This window comes from Mesocricetus auratus, unplaced genomic scaffold, assembly GCF_017639785.1.
Source record: "Mesocricetus auratus isolate SY011 unplaced genomic scaffold, BCM_Maur_2.0 Super-Scaffold_100042, whole genome shotgun sequence".
NCBI classification, from domain to species: Eukaryota; Metazoa; Chordata; class Mammalia; order Rodentia; family Cricetidae; genus Mesocricetus; species Mesocricetus auratus.
The window spans coordinates 6,684,706-6,702,622 of NW_024429219.1; the positions used below are offsets into that span (position 1 = coordinate 6,684,706).

General features: G+C 49.9%; 1 protein-coding gene across 4 annotated transcripts in view; it reads right to left on the reverse strand.

Annotated features, from left to right (window-relative positions):
• Clstn1 (calsyntenin 1) overlaps positions 1-17,917 on the reverse strand; it is a 67,021-nt gene that overhangs the window by 17,286 nt on the left and 31,818 nt on the right. For 2 of the 4 annotated variants that reach the window (XM_040735009.1, XM_040735007.1), the window contains exons 2-5: positions 17,126-17,248; positions 4,248-4,277; positions 2,971-3,166; positions 578-786 (exon numbers count right to left, since the gene is read on the reverse strand). In XM_040735009.1, the coding sequence (XP_040590943.1) occupies positions 578-786; positions 2,971-3,166; positions 4,248-4,277; positions 17,126-17,248 (558 nt within the window). The remainder of the gene's footprint in view (positions 1-577; positions 787-2,970; positions 3,167-4,247; positions 4,278-17,125; positions 17,249-17,917) is intronic. The other 2 variants (XM_040735010.1, XM_040735008.1) reach the window with 1 other exon arrangement.

The following is a 17,917-nucleotide window of genomic DNA, read 5'->3' on the forward strand; positions in this document are numbered from 1 at the left end:
CAGGAAGATTAAAAGTTCCGGGTCATCCTGGTCTGCATGCTAAATTCAAAGAAATTCTGTCTTCCCTCCTACAAACAACTAAGGTTGGGCTGGGTAAAAGGTTCTAATCAAATGGAGAACAAGCCGGGCATTGGTGGCGCACGCCTTTAATCCCAGCGCTCGGGAGGCAGAGGCAGGCGGATCTCTGTGAGTTCGAGGCCGGGCTGGACCGACAGCCTCCAAAACAATACAACAACAACAAATAGTCTAACTAAAGGAACAGCACACTCCGCTGCACATGGATGAAAATGAGACGCTTCATGTCAGTGGGGCCTTTGCCTGACATGGGAAGAAAGGAGGAGAGTCCCAAAGAGCACGGGCTTCCAGAGAAGCTGTCAGGCCAGGGGGTTAAGTCAAATACGGGTCACAGGCACTAGGCAGGACTCCGGCAGCCTGCAGTTCGCCGATGCTCCTCGAGCACTGGGAAGCCAAGGTGACCAGCTGACCCGATCAGAAGGACCAGGCCACAGAGGCCACCACAGAGGCCACCACAGAGGCCACCCGCCCTCGCTGAGGCACTGGGCTCCTCCGCTCTTACCGTCTTTGTCCACAGTGAACGGCACATCTGGGGTGAGAATCTCATAGCTGCAGATCTGGCTGAACTGCGGGGAGCAGTCTGCGTCCACGGCCTCCACCCTCAGGATGCTGCCATGCTGCTTGCCCTCCACCACGGCCGCCTTGTAGGATTTCTCCTTGAACACGGGTGCGTACTCATTGACGTCGTTGACCTGGATGTGGACGGTTGCTCTACACAAGAGGGGGGAAAGCTGTGGTGGGGGTTTGTTCTGTCTTTTACCCAAAAACAACAATTCTGCCGATTTCTAAGTTTCCTTTTCTTGATACTGTTTCATGAGCTTTCTACAATGAAGCAAAATATAAATCAAGTTACTTTCCTTTTAGTTTAGCACAGAGCCTTGGGAGGTTAAAACAGGGACTTGGGCCGATTTCTCTGTGCCGTAAAATTAAGGAAACAGACTTAGAAAATCAATGACGTAACCAAAGAGACTGAATTTTCCTTCAAAATGGGGGCAGGAGCCGGGCGTTGGTGGCGCACGCCTTTAATCCCAGCACTTGGGAGGCAGAGGCAGGCGGATCTCTGTGAGTTCGAGGCCAGCCTGGTCTACAGAGCTAGTTCCAGGACAGTCTCCAAAACAATACAGAGAAACCCTGTCTCGAAAAAAAAAAAAACGAAAAAAAAAAAAATGGGGGCAGGACGCGAAGAAGGGAGATTAATCCATCAAACACAAACTTACTCTCAGTTCATAAAGGTAAGGGGTTAGGAATAGAGGAAGAGTCTCATTATATGAATTAAAATAAATTCTCAGTAGAAGGAGCACTTGCTGCACAGGCCTAAGGAGGGAGCTCTGAGCCCCAGAACCCACAGGAAGGTGAGACCAGTATAGTGGCTTTTCTGTGGTCTCAGAGCTCAGAGGCTGAAACAGGACCTCAGAGCAAGCTGGCTAGCCAGACTCACTGAACTGGTGAGGTCCAGGTGCAGGGAGAGACCTGCCTCTGCACATGGAGAGCAATTGAGGAATGCACCCCAGGACATCCGCACGTAAGCATACATGTGTTCCCATATATGCGTGAACACATGCAAGCACATCTCTCTCTCTCTCTCTCTCTCTCTCACACACACACACACACACACACAATCTGGGAAGAGACATCATCCTGGTTTCACAAATGAAGGTGCATAGGAGACACCCCGAGCTGCCACTCTACAAGTCCGTAACTGGGTACCACAGAACCAGCCTCCAAATAATGATACTTGCAGGCTTCAAGGGCTACCTACTGATCAGGTTTTTTTGGGGGGGTTGTTGTTGTTTTTTTAATCAAAACACAAACTTTTGGTCATACAGGCCTGGAGCAAAGTATTTGTCTAACACGCTCAGGCCCAGACTTCGTCCTGAGTGCATTGCACACACAATCTTTTCAAATGAGTTCAGCTGTGTCACACAGTGAGAAATGAGAAGTTGTTCAATAGCCCATCACACCCTGCTCTCCTCAGAGCATCCCGATCAGGCTCACCCATGCGGTGTCCTGACGGCATGCTGCCCACACATTCCTCCCTCCTTAGCACTGTCCTGAGGAGCTGAGGCTGAGCAGTATGAAACCTGCCTGGTGTTGAAGGGCTAACGAGAAAAGTCTAGAACTCTGTGTCTTCCAGCACCCTCTCTGTTAGAGCAAAGCTCTCAGCTGGCAGGAGGCATTCTGACTCGGCACAGGATGATCGTGGAGGCCTGTCAGCTTCCTCCACACGTGACCTAGCTTATACACTTCCAGTTTACAGGGAAAGCTGAGAATAACAAAACCAGCCAGGCAGTGGTGGCGCACCCCCATAATCCCACCATGCAGGAGGATCATCACTGAGTTCGAGGCCAGCCTGGTCTACAGAGTAAGTTCCAGGACAGCCAGAGCTGTTACACAGAGAAAGCCTGTCTCAAAAAGACAAGCAAAAATAAAAAAAATCATTTTCCTCAGGAAAAGTTCAATATAAAGCTGTGTGTGTGTGTCTGTCTGTCTGTCTGTCTCTGTCCCTGCCCCCTCCCCCCCCCAGACAGGGTCTTGCTCTGCTACCCAGGCTGTCCTTGACTTTGTGATCTTCCCACCGCAGCCTCCCAAGGGCCTCGGTAACCGGCATGTGCCACCGTTACAGTGGGGCTTTTACTTTCTTTACCAAGAATACTCGGTGGGGCAAAACCGTTCCTTCCTTTTTGAAAACCTGTTACCCATCAGGCCCTTCCTAGGAACTAGACACAAAAGAGGACACACAGGCTGGAGTCCCACCCTCAAAGACCCTCACACCCCGTCTGTGACCCCGCAGAATGCTTCCGCCACCACTCGGAAACACGGAGCACCCGGGGGCCAGGTCCCGTGCGCACTCATCTCCTGGGCGGTTGGTTCTTTGCTCTCTTCCGGTCCACTTACTTGTGCGATTTCTTCACACCAGTGCCATCAGGTCCCTTCCCGCAGTCGTAGGCCTGGATGGTGAACGTGTAGTCTTTCTGAAGCTCGCAGTCCAGTTTCTCTTTTGAGCGGATTACTCCCTCACCCGTGGACTTGTCCACTACCACTGCGTCAAACGGGACATTCTGCCCGTGAATTTTAAAGCCACAAATCTCACCTGGGGAGGGAAGCAGGGCAGGTTAGTGCGGTCGCCACATGACCCTTCGTCTGCGCGTTGCCCTCCTCTGCCCCCAAGGAAAATAGACGACAACCATTCAGCAGCCAGAGGGGTTGGAGGGTCCGTGGACAAAGCGGGGGGCACTGTGCTGTAACACGGGTGAGTTCCGGGGCTTTAGTAGAAGCGGATTCTGGCTTTCCAAGCAACTGGTTTACTTTGCATCCATTCATGCAGGGGTACAAGAGAGCAGAGGCAGGCATTCCACAGGAGCACTTAGATGGCTCGAGGGCAAAGGGATCTCAAAGCAACAGCCAAGGCCTGGGCACGCCAGGCTCCCAGGCCACCCGAGCGCCGGGCAGCATTTTGGGTTTGGACCAGAGAGAGGATAAAATGCACAGTTAAGCGCTGAGAGAAGAAGTGTGACATGTGAGACCAGCATCTTAATTACAGAAATTCTGTCAAGAAAAAAAAATCAAGTCTTCCTGTGCAATGAGCCTGGCTAAAATTAGGGAATCAGACAAACTGCTAAAGAAGAGTGGTAGAAATACCAAGTTTTCAGGCATCCATTTCAACAGCTGACATCCACTGTGCTACGGGAGGGGCTGGCTAGGATTCCTTGGTGCCAGGCTTCACCAAACCTAGGAGGGATACCAGCCTGGAACTTCACTATAGCTAAAATGTCCTGATTAGAAGGATCCATGGATCCGTGCCTGCCCGTGGGAGAACAAGTTTAATGTTTTGATGCACATATGAAGCCACAAATTTATTCCACATAAAAATAAGACTCCACACTTCCCCCAGTCCCCAAGAAAAATGGTACCACGCAAGCTGAAGTAAAACAAGAACATGTGATCCTGTCCACGTAGTTCAAATGGATGTCTGAGTTCTGGGTATTTCTAACCAAGGGTCTGATTACATACAATTTCCATAAATACACTTAGAAAAATAAACCCAAACTAGGAGAATAAATGGGAGGGGGGAACGGCATGGCAGTTGCTTCTGTTTAATGGCTGATTCCCAATTTTATAAACAAGTTAGTGGGTTAATATTCATGAGAGGGAGACAAAGAACCCTTCATCACCTTCTTTGGTGACTGTCACCTCAAAACTCTCTAAAGGGAGAAAAGATAAACCCATGTCAGTAATTCAGGAAAGACTGAAGACGGAACAAGGAAATCGTCAAAGCTGCAACACATTACGTAGAAAAGCTCAACACGTCACTAACACACACTCAGGAGACAGCTGCCAAACTGTTACCGAGGAGAAACCCCATCCTTACGCCCACGGCCACTGTGAGCCCTACTTACCAGAAGCTATTACGTAACTCTGCACCTGAACTCGGGTGAAACCTGGTGGAACGTGGTCATGGTTGCCCAACACCCCAGGTGTCATTAGGACTTTTCCTTTGATGACAGTAAGTAAATCTAAGCCTTCTCATTTGTTTGTCTCCCTCTGTAGACCAGGCTGGCCTGGAACTCACAGAGATCCACCTGCCGCTGCCTCCTGAGTGCCAGGATTAAAGACGTGTAACACCATGACTGACCTGTATTCCTATTTTTAAATCAAGTTCTCTAAACAAGATTCTAGAGACATTCAACTCACCATTAGAGTCACTGAAACAAAAATCTGGAGTTAAAGGGCTTGAACTTTGCTCCCGCTGATAAACCGTGTCTAAAGCGCATGACCAGAGATGAGACAGAAGTGCCTCTCGAGGGAACAGATGCTGGGTCACAACCATGCAGTGATGACCACTGTGCTGGCCAGATGTCACCCAGTCAGCACCAAACCAGCTGGCCACCCTGTGCCCACCTCAGAGAAAGATGCCACTTCTGGGACCGCAGCATTACAGAAACTCCCCCTCTTTGAGTGGTTTTACATGTTTTCCCTGGGGGGGAAAATACTGCTTGTTTTTAAGGTTTGAAACATAGCATTAACATGGAATGCAGTTTTTGTGCCTTGAATTTCACACAACCTCATGACCTAAAAGCTCAGATGTCCCCACTGGTGAATGAGACTGTGGGTTATCCGGGGTTGTTTTGTTTTTGTTTTTGTTTTTTTGATGGACACTAAGAATCTAGTGAGCTGAAACGTGTAAAGTGCTTAAAACCTTACTTGGGTTGGGCGGTGGTGGTGCACGCCTTTAATCCCAGCACTCGGGAGGCAGAGGCAGGCGGATCTCTGTGAGTTCGAGGCCGGGCTAGACCGACAGCCTCCAAAACAATACAGAGAAACCCTGTCTCGTAAAACAAAAAACAAAAAAACCACCTTACTTGGCCTAGAGAAAGCTCCCAGCCAACTTGGCTGTTAGTAAACCCACTCTCCACCCCACACACTCCGCACACGGCACAGTTTCAGGTCTTTTGCTGCCGGTGAACATGAGGCAGGAAACATTTCCGCCCATGTCTCCTGCAGGACGATACTTCCATGATGAGTGCCGCCCCAACATGGTAGATGCTGGCCACAGGGGATGTTCAAATTTAAACTAAAATCCACACTAAAATGAAGTAACATTAAACCTTCAGTTTCTCAGTCACACGGGCCACACAAGGCTGACCACACTTTATGGGGAATGCAATCCAGAACACCACCACAGCAGGTTCTCCTACGTGGCTACTGTGGGGCCAGGGTCCTGTGGGGCTGGGGTACTGTGGGGTCAGGCTCTGTAGGCCATGGAGTCTGGGCCAGACTCAGGCTGCCCCTCTTTTTGAAAGGTCTGTGTGCTAAAATAATGGCTTTTCCTTTTTGAAAGTACTTCACCAAGCTGTGACAGGATTTCACTATGAGCCCAGGCTAGCCTTGAACTACTTTATAGCCCAGGCCAGCCCATGATCCCCCTGGGTGCTTGGATCACAGCAGCACCCAAACCGGCTACACCCAGCTGATTCTTACCATTTTGAAACATGAGAAAATTATACTAAAATTCAAACATCCGTCTTCATAAATGACGTTTGCCTGGACCTCAAACATGCTCATTTACGTAGGTCTCAGGCCATTTCCTCACTGTAATGGCTAAGGTCACTGTCAATTTACACCATTGCCAAGAGGCCCTATGGACCCCAGAGCCTAAATATTCCCCGTCGAGGTCTTCAAGGGAAAGTGCATTGGTTCCTACTGTAGAGACACAGCCCTGTGAGGGCTGCTAAGTGGCATGAGACGCCAAACAGCATCCTAGGAGGTGCTAACGAGCTGTAATGAATATAATTTGATTACCAGCATTATCTGTATGAAGATTTACTTCCATTACTTTTACTTATGTGTGTATGCACAATGGTGCCATGGAAGGTGGAGCCGTCAGATCCCAAGGGAAATGGAGCTACAAGTCGTGCGTCACCCCACATAAGTTCTGGGAACTGTGTGTGCTCTTAACCAATGAGCCATCTCTCCGGCCCCTCGGGGGTGTTTTAGATGAGATCAGGCACGGTCAAGGCGCTACAGCTGTAGGCTTTGGGGGGGGGGGTTTAAAGACAAGGTCAGTGGGGTTGGAGTGTAACTGAGAAACTAAGCCTGAAGTTGCCTTTTACTGACCTGGGAAAGAGCACGGAGGGAAGGTCTGTCTACAAGACTGGGAATGAGTGTGTTTGCTTTAAACACGAGCGTGTTCTGCAATGTGGTGGGTGGGGTTATTCCATAAGAGAGCCTTCAAAGGCACAGCTAACCCACAGGAACAGAAGCGACTGTGAGCACATCATGATGTCCCCCAAGGACTGATCCAGCTGAGCATTTATAACGAGGCCAGCAAAAGTACGTATCTGTCTTCCCCATAGATCCCCACTGACCCTGAGTATTGCAGCTGGCTCCTTCAATGGGTTCCACCCACGGGGCTTATTCAAAGCTAATCTGCTGGCTCCTTAGCCTGCAATGACCTGAAGCCTCAGCAGCTGGCTGGCTGGTGCAGCAGGGAAGGGATTTACCCTTGCACGGGCGGGCTTTCCAGGGGCCTTCAGCAGAGGCAGCCAGCAAATGACCTCACGTGTTATCTGTTCATGTAGTCCACAGCTGTGACGTTTATGAGACAGCTGAGTTCATCTGATGGGCACAAGGTGGGACAAGTGGGCAGTAAGAGCCACGGCAGCCTTGGAGGTGGGAGGTCAGAAGGCAGGAATGACAAAGGAATAATGAAGGCAGTGTCAGCAGGAAGTGCTAGGACATTCGGGGAAGACCAACGGCGGCGAGAAATGGAAGCTAAGACTGGGCGAGGACCTTGGCTTTAGCTAATGGGGCTTGTGTGTGTGTGCGCGCCTGTGTGTGGTGTGTGTGTGTGTGTGTATCTCTGTCTCTCTGTATATATGTGAGTCTCTGTGTATGTGTTGTGTCTGGGTATGTGTGTCCCTCTTTGTTGTGTATATGTGTGGGTATGGTGTGTGTGTGTGTGTGGTGTGTCTCTTATGTGCTGTGTATATGTGTGTGTGTGTGTGTGTCTCTGTTGTGTGTATGATGTGTATGTGTATTGGCTGATGTCATTTTTCCTTACCATCTTCGGGCTTGCATGGAGAATTTCACAGCCAATCCCAGGCATGACAGTTTCCTCCACAACACTTCTATCTATCGGTGTAACACGCCACAGAAGTCTGTCATAGCCAACTGAACGGTAACAGCTACCGTACCCCAAACTCCATGATCTTCCTTCCCTGACTCAGACTATGTCACTCACGTTCCGCTCTCCCAGGAGCTAACATTTGTTTGTTTCAGTGGTTCTCAGCCTTCCTAATGTTGTGACCCTTTAATACAGTTCCTCATGTTGTGTTGACCGCCCCCAACCATAAAATTATTTTGTTGCTACTTCATAACTATATTAATTTTGCTTGTACAAATCGCAGTGTAAATATCTGTGTTTTCCAACTGTCCTTCGACCCCTAAAGGAGTGGCGACCCACAGACTGAGAACCACTGGTTTGTTGTTTGTTTGTTTGTTTGCCTGGTTGACACTGACTCTCCCTGATTCCCTTCCTCCCTCCATTTGACGCACAATCCACACAAGTCTCGGGCACCGCGTGGAGTCACACTGGCACCTCCACCCTTGCGCCACTCCCTGGACCTCATACTGCAACAAAGAACCTCTCAGAATTAATTACCTCACGTGCCACCTCCTCTCTGCCTGGCCCCTCCTGCTCCTCCTCGAATCCTGTCTTCCTTGTGGAGAATCAGATTCCCAGCTACGCCAGCCGAGGGCCCAGTCTGAACTGCCTCACCTCACGGTTCTCCTAAAGTTACTTCTAGCCAACCATCCCTCTCGCTCCTTTTATTCTACTCTAAGTTTACCTAAAACTGCCAAGGGGAATTTGTTTTCCCTAAAGAATGACTTAAAGGCAAAATATAAAAAGAGGACAAATCCAACAGAGTCTAGAGTTGACTTCCGGTGACCCAGAGTTATGTGGTAGTCCAGCGTCAAGCTAGCCCCGCCCCCTGTCCTTCCGTGACCCCTCTCTGTCTGGAGCAGACACTCACCCTGTTCTCTCCATGGGAGTCTCCAAGCCTTGGGGACTCCTGCTCTCACACTCCAACTGTCCCTCCACTCTTCCTGAAAGTCACTGATCCCAGCCTTGGGCTTCAACGGAATCCATTCTAGCATCTTCAAGAGGGTTGGTTGAAATGCCACAGGGAACCCATGGATTTGACTGTACACCAAAGAAGGAGACTTGAGAACAGACAGAAACCATGGCAGCTCAGAGTGAGGATGAAGGCCCCCAATCAGGTGGGAAAGGACCACAATTCCTATCTTCTTTGTCACCCTGCTCATCACTAGCTCAACTGTGCACACACTCATGGAGAAGGTGTCTGACTGGCTAGGGACCACTGCTCTGCAGGGGGTCGGAGGAGACAGTAAAAGACCGCTTAAAATGGACATGGGGGTGAGGACGCCACACCTGTCTTCTCTCTCAGCAAGGGCTTCTGCTCCACACAGCTTGCCTTCCACCCGGCTATGAGCCCTGCCTGGACTGGCAGCCAGACAGCCAGCAGTCACAGGATCCACGCAACCTTGAGGCACCCAGTCTCCCTGCAGGAGATGCGAACCGCCTGAGGTCTGAACCGCCTGAGGTCTGAACCGCCTGAGGTCTGAACCGCCTGAGGTCTGAACCGCCTGAGGTCTGAACCGCCTGAGGTCTGAACCGCCTGAGGTCTGAACCGCCTGAGGTCTGAACAGCCTGAGGTCTGAACAGCCTGAGGTCTGAACAGCCTGAGGTCTGAACCGCCTGAGGTCTGAACCGCCTGAGGTCTGAACCGCCTGAGGTCTGAACCGCCTGAGGTCTGAACCGCCTGAGGTCTGAACCGCCTGAGGTCTGAACAGCCTGAGGTCTGAACAGCCTGAGGTCTGAACAGCCTGAGGTCTGAACTGCCTGAGGTCTGAACAGCCTGAGGTCTGAACAGCCTGAGGTCTGAACAGCCTGAGGTCTGAACTGCCTGAGGTCTGAACAGCCTGAGGTCTGAACTGCCTGAGGTCTGAACAGCCTGAGGTCTGAACAGCCTGAGGTCTGAACTGCCTGAGGTCTGAACTGCCTGAGGTCTGAACAGCCTGAGGTCTGAACAGCCTGAGGTCTGAACTGCCTGAGGTCTGAACTGCCTGAGGTCTGAACAGCCTGAGGTCTGAACTGCCTGAGGTCTGAACTGCCTGAGGTCTGAACTGTGGAGACACCAGACCTTGAACAGAGACCCACTTCCCCTTCGGCCTGGGAGTAGGCAGCTGTGAGATAATGTTTACTGAAAACAATTCAGTGCTATAAAGCTCTTGATAGGGCTCAGATAAGGGCTCGCTCACTGAAAAACCATGACTTTGATCCCCCCCTACAGCTAGATGCTTCTTCCTGTTCCCCCTGCTGTTTCTCCCGAATCTGGGGCTGGAGATTAAACCACCAGCCAGGAGGGTGAGAAGTCTGGGAAGAATTGTATGTAGATGGATGGCAGAAGTCCTTAAAAAGGGAAGCGTTTTTTCTTGGGGAAGTTCTCCTAAGCTGACTTGGGGAGCATAAAGTTTTCTTAAAGCAACCGACCGGTCTCTGTGTCATCTATCCCGACCACCTCCCTACATTCTCGGATACAGGCTGCTCAGCAGGTGCGACACTGAACTGCCTGAGGTCTGGTCGTACCGGCCCTAGGACCAGCTGGTTGTCATCACAGCTCCACGGGACTATGGCTCCATTCCCTACTTCTTCTCCTATAACTCTGTTCCATCGGCACAGACTAGAGAACGGGGACTTACAAGCAGCAATCTGGAACGCCACCCCCCACACCTCCCCTCATGTTTGGGATCGAACCCAGGGCCTGGTCTTGCTAGACACCAAGTGCTAGGTGCCTTTACCTGCTAGACCATCTTGCTGACCCATGAAAACGTATTTTTTAAATATGTTAAATATGACTCCATTGGCCGGGCGTTGGTGGCGCACGCCTTTAATCCCAGCACTCGGGAGGCAGAGGCAGGCGGATCTCTGTGAGTTCGAGGCCAGCCTGGTCTACAGAGCGAGTTCCAGGACAGCCTCCAAAGCGAGTTCCAGGACAGCCTCCAAAGCCACAGAGAAACCCTGTCTCGAAAAACCAAAAAAAAAAAAAAAAAATATGACTCCATTGTTAACACTGAAGCAGCATCCATTTCATAACACTCAGAACAAGGCACGGCTTCACTGGTTTAGATGGGGTTTTGTTTTTATTATCACTGGGTGGAGGGGGAGGCTAGGATTGACCCTTATGCATACTAGGTGAGTAGTTCATCCCCGAGCAACAGCAACACCCTGCTCCTCGGGTGTCAATATGGGGTTTGTTTTTTTGAGTTTTTTTTTTAAGTTTTTTTTTTTCGTTTTTTTGGCACAGGATTTTTCTGTGTAGCCCTGGCTGTACTGGAACTCACTCGTAGAGCAGGCTAGCCTCAAACTCACTGAGATCCTCTTGCCTCTGCTTCCCAAGAGCTGGATTAAAGGCGTGCGCGCCACCACTGCCTTGGCTCAAATGTGAATTTAATCTTCCAACATATATAGACAAACCCAAACGGAAGGGTGTTAAATTTTGTTTTGTTTTTTCTTTTTTGGGGTTTTTGTTTTTTGAGACAGAGTTAAATGCTGGGTGTTAAACTTCTGTCTGTGTGCAGATGATGAAAATGCTGGAGTAAATGATTGGCGGGAGCTAACAGAACCACCTGCAGCATGGCCAGGGTTCGAGCGCTGCCTACTGGCTCTAAAGTCCACGTTCCTCATGTGTCTGTCTGCTCAGCCTCCCCAGGGCAACATCCTGTGATCTGATGGAAAGGCACAAGGCTACCAAAGAGGGAGACTGGCTGGGCAGGGGCGCCCTTCCACACACCCGCGTAGGCCCCAGGCACAGGCCAACGCCCATGCTACAGTCAAGAGTGCAATCCACGTAAGAGCCAAACTGAAAAACGCAAATGTCTACCACGGATGAGGGAACAAACAGAATACGGCCTGTCCACACAAGGGAACGTTCCCAGGCAATTGAAAGGAACACGACGGGCGGATGCCACCACATGGATGACCCTGAAATCAACAGCATTACTAAACAACAGAGACAACTTCATGGGAAACCTAGAACAGGCAAACCCATGGCCGTTGCCAGGGGCCAAGAGGACACTGGGGAGGACTGTTAACTGCACACTGGGGAGCACTGATAACTGGACACTGTGGAGGACTGTTAACTGCACACTGTGGAGGACTGTTAACTGCACACTGTGGAGGACTGTTAACTGCACACTGGAGGACTGTTAACTGCACACTGGAGGACTGTTAACTGCACACTGGGGAGGACTGTTAACTGCACACTGTGGAGGACTGTTAACTGGACACTGGAGGGCTGTTAACTGCACACTGGAGGACTGTTAACTGCACACTGCAGGACTGTTAACTGCACACTGGAGGACTGTTAACTGCACACTGTGGAGGACTGTTAACTGCACACTGTGGAGGACTGTTAACTGCACACTGGAGGACTGTTAACTGCACACTGTGGAGGACTGTTAACTGCACACTGGAGGACTGTTAACTGCACACTGGAGGACTGTTAACTGCACACTGGAGGACTGTTAACTGCACACTGTGGAGGACTGTTAACTGCACACTGGAGGACTGTTAACTGCACACTGGAGGACTGTTAACTGCACACTGTGGAGGACTGTTAACTGCACACTGGAGGACTGTTAACTGCACACTGTGGAGGACTGTTAACTGCACACTGGAGGACTGTTAACTGCACACTGGAGGACTGTTAACTGCACACTGGGGAGGACTGTTAACTGCACACTGGGGAGCACTGATAACTGGACACTGTGGAGGACTGTTAACTGCACACTGTGGAGGACTGTTAACTGCACACTGTGGAGGACTGTTAACTGCACACTGGAGGACTGTTAACTGCACACTGGAGGACTGTTAACTGCACACTGGAGGACTGTTAACTGCACACTGGAGGATTGTTAACTGCACACTGTGGAGGACTGTTAACTGCACACTGTGGAGGACTGTTAACTGCACACTGTGGAGGACTGTTAACTGCACACTGGAGGACTGTTAACTGCACACTGGAGGACTGTTAACTGCACACTGGGGAGGACTGTTAACTGCACACTGGAGGACTGTTAACTGCACATTGGAGGACTGTTAACTGCACACTGGAGGACTGTTAACTGCACACTGGGGAGGACTGTTAACTGCACACTGTGGAGGACTGTTAACTGCACACTGGAGGACTGTTAACTGCACACTGGGGAGGACTGTTAACTGCACACTGGAGGACTGTTAACTGCACACTGGAGGACTGTTAACTGCACACTGGGGAGGACTGTTAACTGCACACTGGGGAGGACTGTTAACTGCACACTGGAAGACTGTTAACTGCACACTGGAGGAGGACTGCTAACTGCACACTGGGGAGGACTGTTAACTGCACACTGGGGAGGACTGCTAACTGCACACTGGGGAGGACTGTTAACTGGGACAACGGTTGCTTCTTGGAGTGATGAAAATGTTCTAGCAGGAGATGGGGGTCCATGATTGCACAGTCTTATGAACACAGCATTTTAAAATTCAGTGAATCACAAAGGGTGATTTTTGTGGTATATGAATTATGTGTTTAAAAAAAGAAAAAGAGCCGGGCGGTGGTGGCGCACGCCTTTAATCCCAGCACTCGGGAGGCAGAGGCAGGCGGATCTCTGTGAGTTCGATGCCAGCCTGATCTACAAAGTGAGTTCCAGGACAGCTTCCAAAGCTACAGAGAAACCCTGTCTCGGAAAACCAAAAAAAAAAAAAAAAAAAAAAAAAAAAGAAAAAAGAAAAAAAAAGCACATGCCTTTAATCCCAACACTCAGGAGGCAGAGGCAGGTGGATCTCTGTGAGTTCAAGACCAGCCTGGTCGACACCGTCTCCTGCAGAAGGTCAGCCCAATTACATCGTGGTTTAGTTCTAAACTGCTTCTCTGAATGGTTTATCTCAATTTATAATTTTTACATCAATAAAAAAGAACCGAGGACCCCTAAAACCATGAAATATTATAAGTATTGCTTCATTCCAAATACATTTGATAAATGCTACAATAAATTTTTTTAAATTGTGTTTTTCAAGACAGGGTTTCTCTGTCACCTGGCAGAATGCACTCAGGCAGTACTCTGGTCAGCCCAGGGTTCTATGAGTACTAGTCTGCACCCAGTTGCAAAAGATCCCTTTAAAAGAAAGACACCCCGCCAACTTATGTTCTCTTTCTAGCTCTGCTCTTTCTGGCTCTTCTCACAACACCCCCCCCCCTTCTCTTTCTGCTCTTTTCCAGTTCTCTTCCTGCTGTCTCTTTCACGCTTTCCCCCTGGAACACACAGGACTTTCCTGTCTCCCTCTTCTCTCCTGTCCTCTCTCTGTGTCTCTGTCTCTGTCTCTCTGTCTCTGTGTCTCTTTACCTCTGTTCTCTTCCCTTCCCCCTTCCATCTCTGTTCCCAGTTGGCCAACACCTACGCCTCCCTTCGCTCCCTTCCCAATAAACTCCATGTGGGTTTGTTGAGTTTTGTCTTTCATCGCCTGCAGCTGCAGCAAACAACACACCTGCCTCTGCCTCCCGAATGCTGGGATTAAAGGCATGTGCCACCACCTGGCAGTAAAACTAAAGTTTGCTGGGCATGGTGGCACACACTTGTAATCCCAGCAGAGGCAGGCAAATTTTTCTGTGAGTTTGAGACCAGCTTGGTCTACACAGAGAAACCCTATCTCAAAAAAAAAAAAAAAAACACCCCAAACACCCAAATACTGCTACTACTACTAATGATGATGATGATGATGATAAAAAGAAGGCATATATGTCTGTGTGACACATGTGTGCCTGGTACCCACAGAGGCCAGAACCAGAGTTACAGACGGTGGTCCTGAGCTGCCATGTGGGCACCGGGAATAAGCCTGGGCCTCTGGAACAGCAGCCTGTGCTCTTAACCACTGTGCCGTCTCTCCAGCCCCTGAGCTTCTGCTCTTTAAAATGAGGCTGGCAGAAGACATTCTAACTTCAAGTGGTGGAGAATTAAATACGAATTTTTATTTATAAAGCATTTGGAGTAGTGCCTGGGATCTATTCTGGATGCTGAGGCGCAAATGTAGTATTAGCTGTGTAGTAGGGCTGAGCCCACAAACAGACCACACACAGCTGGCACACGGTAAACCAAGGCCGGAGGCGGTGAACACAGAACCCAGGGCTGCAGTTGTTTCTTTGTTCTTTGCTTTTTGAGAGAGGTATAAGCTACCACGTGTACGGCTGGTGTCCTCAGAGGCTATAAGAGGGCATTGTATTCCCTGGATCTGGAGTTCAGTTGTAAGCCACCACATGGGTGCTGGCATGAGTCTGGTCTTCAACAAGGGCAGCAGATGCTCTGAACCACTGAGCCATCTCCCCAAGCCTCTAAACCACTTCTTAAAATGCAGCAGTGTGTATAAATGCAGGAGTAAATGCAGGAGTGTATATACATGTAGGAGTGTGTATACATGCAGGAGTGTGTATACATGCAGCAGTGTGTATACATGCAGGAGTGTGTATACATGCAGCAGTGTGTATACATGCAGCAGTGTGTATACATGCAGCAGTGTGTATACATGCAGCAGTGTGTATACATGCAGCAGTGCGTATACATGCAGCAGTGCGTATACATGCAGCAGTGCGTATACATGCAGCAGTGTGTATACATGCAGGAGTGTGTATACATGCAGGAGTGTGTATACATGCAGGAGTGTGTATAAACGCAGCATTGTGTATAAATGCAGGAGTGTGTATACATGCAAGAGTGTATATGAATGGAGGAGTGTGTATAAACACAGGAGTGCAGGAGTGTGTATAAATGCAGCATTGTGTATACATGCAGGAGTGTGTATACATGCAGCAGTGCGTATACATGCAGCAGTGCGTATACATGCAGCAGTGTGTATACATGCAGCAGTGTGTATACATGCAGGAGTGTGTATACATGCAGGAGTGTGTATACATGCAGGAGTGTGTATAAACGCAGCATTGTGTATAAATGCAGGAGTGTGTATACATGCAAGAGTGTATATGAATGGAGGAGTGTGTATAAACACAGGAGTGCAGGAGTGTGTATACATGCAGCAGTGTGTATACATGCAGGAGTGTGTATACATGCACTCAACACACAACCTAGGCAACCACACTCAGACTGTGATATAGCTCCAAATGTCACACACAGAAGAAGCAACTATAATTACTTAGACACAGTGGAGCTGGGTGCCTAGAACTCTGGCTTCAAAATGCAACCCTCTCTCCTGGCCTCTGCAGATACCTACACTCCTGTGCGAAGGGTTGTTTGGGGCTGGGAAATGGTTCCTTGGGTAAAGAGCTTGATGAAGCCTGACGACCTGAGGTTTGGATTCCCAGAATCCACACATAGGGCTAGAGAGATGGCTCAGTGGTTAAGAGCTCTTGCAACTCTTGAAGAGGACCCAGCTTCAATTTCTAGTACCCACCGGGCATCAGAACCATCTGTAACCACAGTTCCAGGGGACCTGACACCCTCTTCTGGCCTAACACACTTGCATAAGCAGGCAAAACACACACACACACACACACACACACACACACACACACACACACACATAGTTCTAGAAAACTGAAAAGAAAAAAGAAGACTTTAGCCAGGCAGTGGTGGCGCACACCTTTAATCCCAGCACCGGGGAGGAAGTGGCAGGTGGATCGCTGTGAGTTCCAGACCAGCCTGGTCTACAGAGCCAGTTCCAGGACAGCCTCCAAAGCCATATAGAAACCCTGTCTCAAAAAACCAAAACCAAACCAAACAAACAAAAAGTGGGGCTGGAAAAGTGACTCGATGGTTACGAGCACTGACTGCTCTTCCAGAGGACTTCGGTTTAATACCCAGCATCCGTAGCTCCAGTTCCAGAGGCTGTGATGCCCTCTTCTGACCTCTGTGGGCACCAGGCATGCACATGGTACACACACATACATACAGGCAAACATTCATACACATAAATAAATCCATAGAAAAAGATTTTATTTAAATAAAATTGTAAAAAAAAAAAAAAGTAAATCTAGGCGGAAAGCATTTCCCCAGAAAGACTTTCCTTAGGTCTGTAGATGAAGGGAACAGAGAGCGTGTGCAGTGAAGCCGCGCTGGCGTTTGAGCCCCTGGGTGCAGGGGAAGCCGCAGCACCAGGCCCTGGGCCCAGCAGGTCGACTCTGTACTGACAGTGTTCCTGCGCTCTGTGTGTGCTCGACTGACTGCGCTTGTCTAGACGGTATCTGCCTGTCTGCACAAGGCAGAGCATGTAATGATGCAATTAAGTTAAATTCCCCCCTTGAACCAGCAGAGCAGTTCTGTGTCAGCTACCCCGACTATTAAAAGAGCATGTGGTGCCTAGAGCCGCAGGCAGCGCTCAGCTACCGAAACACTTCCTGAGAGGTCCAGCCATCCAGCCAGATGTACGCGGTTTCCTATCTAGGCCAAGCTCGCGACAGCGAAGAGCTGGCCGCCGTACCTGCAAACCGAAGCGGTGAATCTTTATCCAGGGCGATGAGGGGGGGGTCCAGCAGCACCGCGTTATCGTTCTCGGTGACTATCCCGTGGTAGGTGGGCTCTAGCCATGGCTTGTGCTTGTTCACTGCATTGGGAGAAAGAAGAGACGTGCAGGTAAGATTAGGACTGATGCTCTTCACTCTTCCGCCTTTGAAGACCAGCATGCGTCTGGCTTCCGCGCATGTGCGTGTGCACACACAAAGAAAGGCCACGGGCACATCAGTCAATGAGGTCAAAGGACACTGACCCTCTGTGGTTTGACTACGGGAAGAGCCCACGTGAAATCTAACCCAGATCGCGGAGACAAAAACCGACTCCTTCCCTCCACAAGCCACTCCTGGAGCAGGAGCTCTGGCACAGAGGAGGAGTCAGGGTAACCCACCCTCCTCCTCCATGGCAGCGGCAGGAAGGGCTGGCCGTTGGCGTTGATGGAACCGAGGAGGGCTCACAAGCGGCTTGGGCCAACCTTCTATCAAAGGGTTCATGGAACAGAGGGCAACCCTACTATGCATGGGCTGGGTCACTGAGAGCCCAGTATGTTCTCCAGAAGCTTTTTTTTACATAAGCCATACTAGGAAGGAAGCTGGGACACATGGGGGTTGGGGGGGGGGGCGGGCGCAAATGGCACTGTAAATTACTCACAGCCTCTGAACACACCATCACTTCTTAACAACCTCTAAGTTAGTGTTCTCCCCTCCTCACACCCCCACTAGGCTATGTAGCCCAGGCTTGACCTCAAATTCAATCCTCCTGC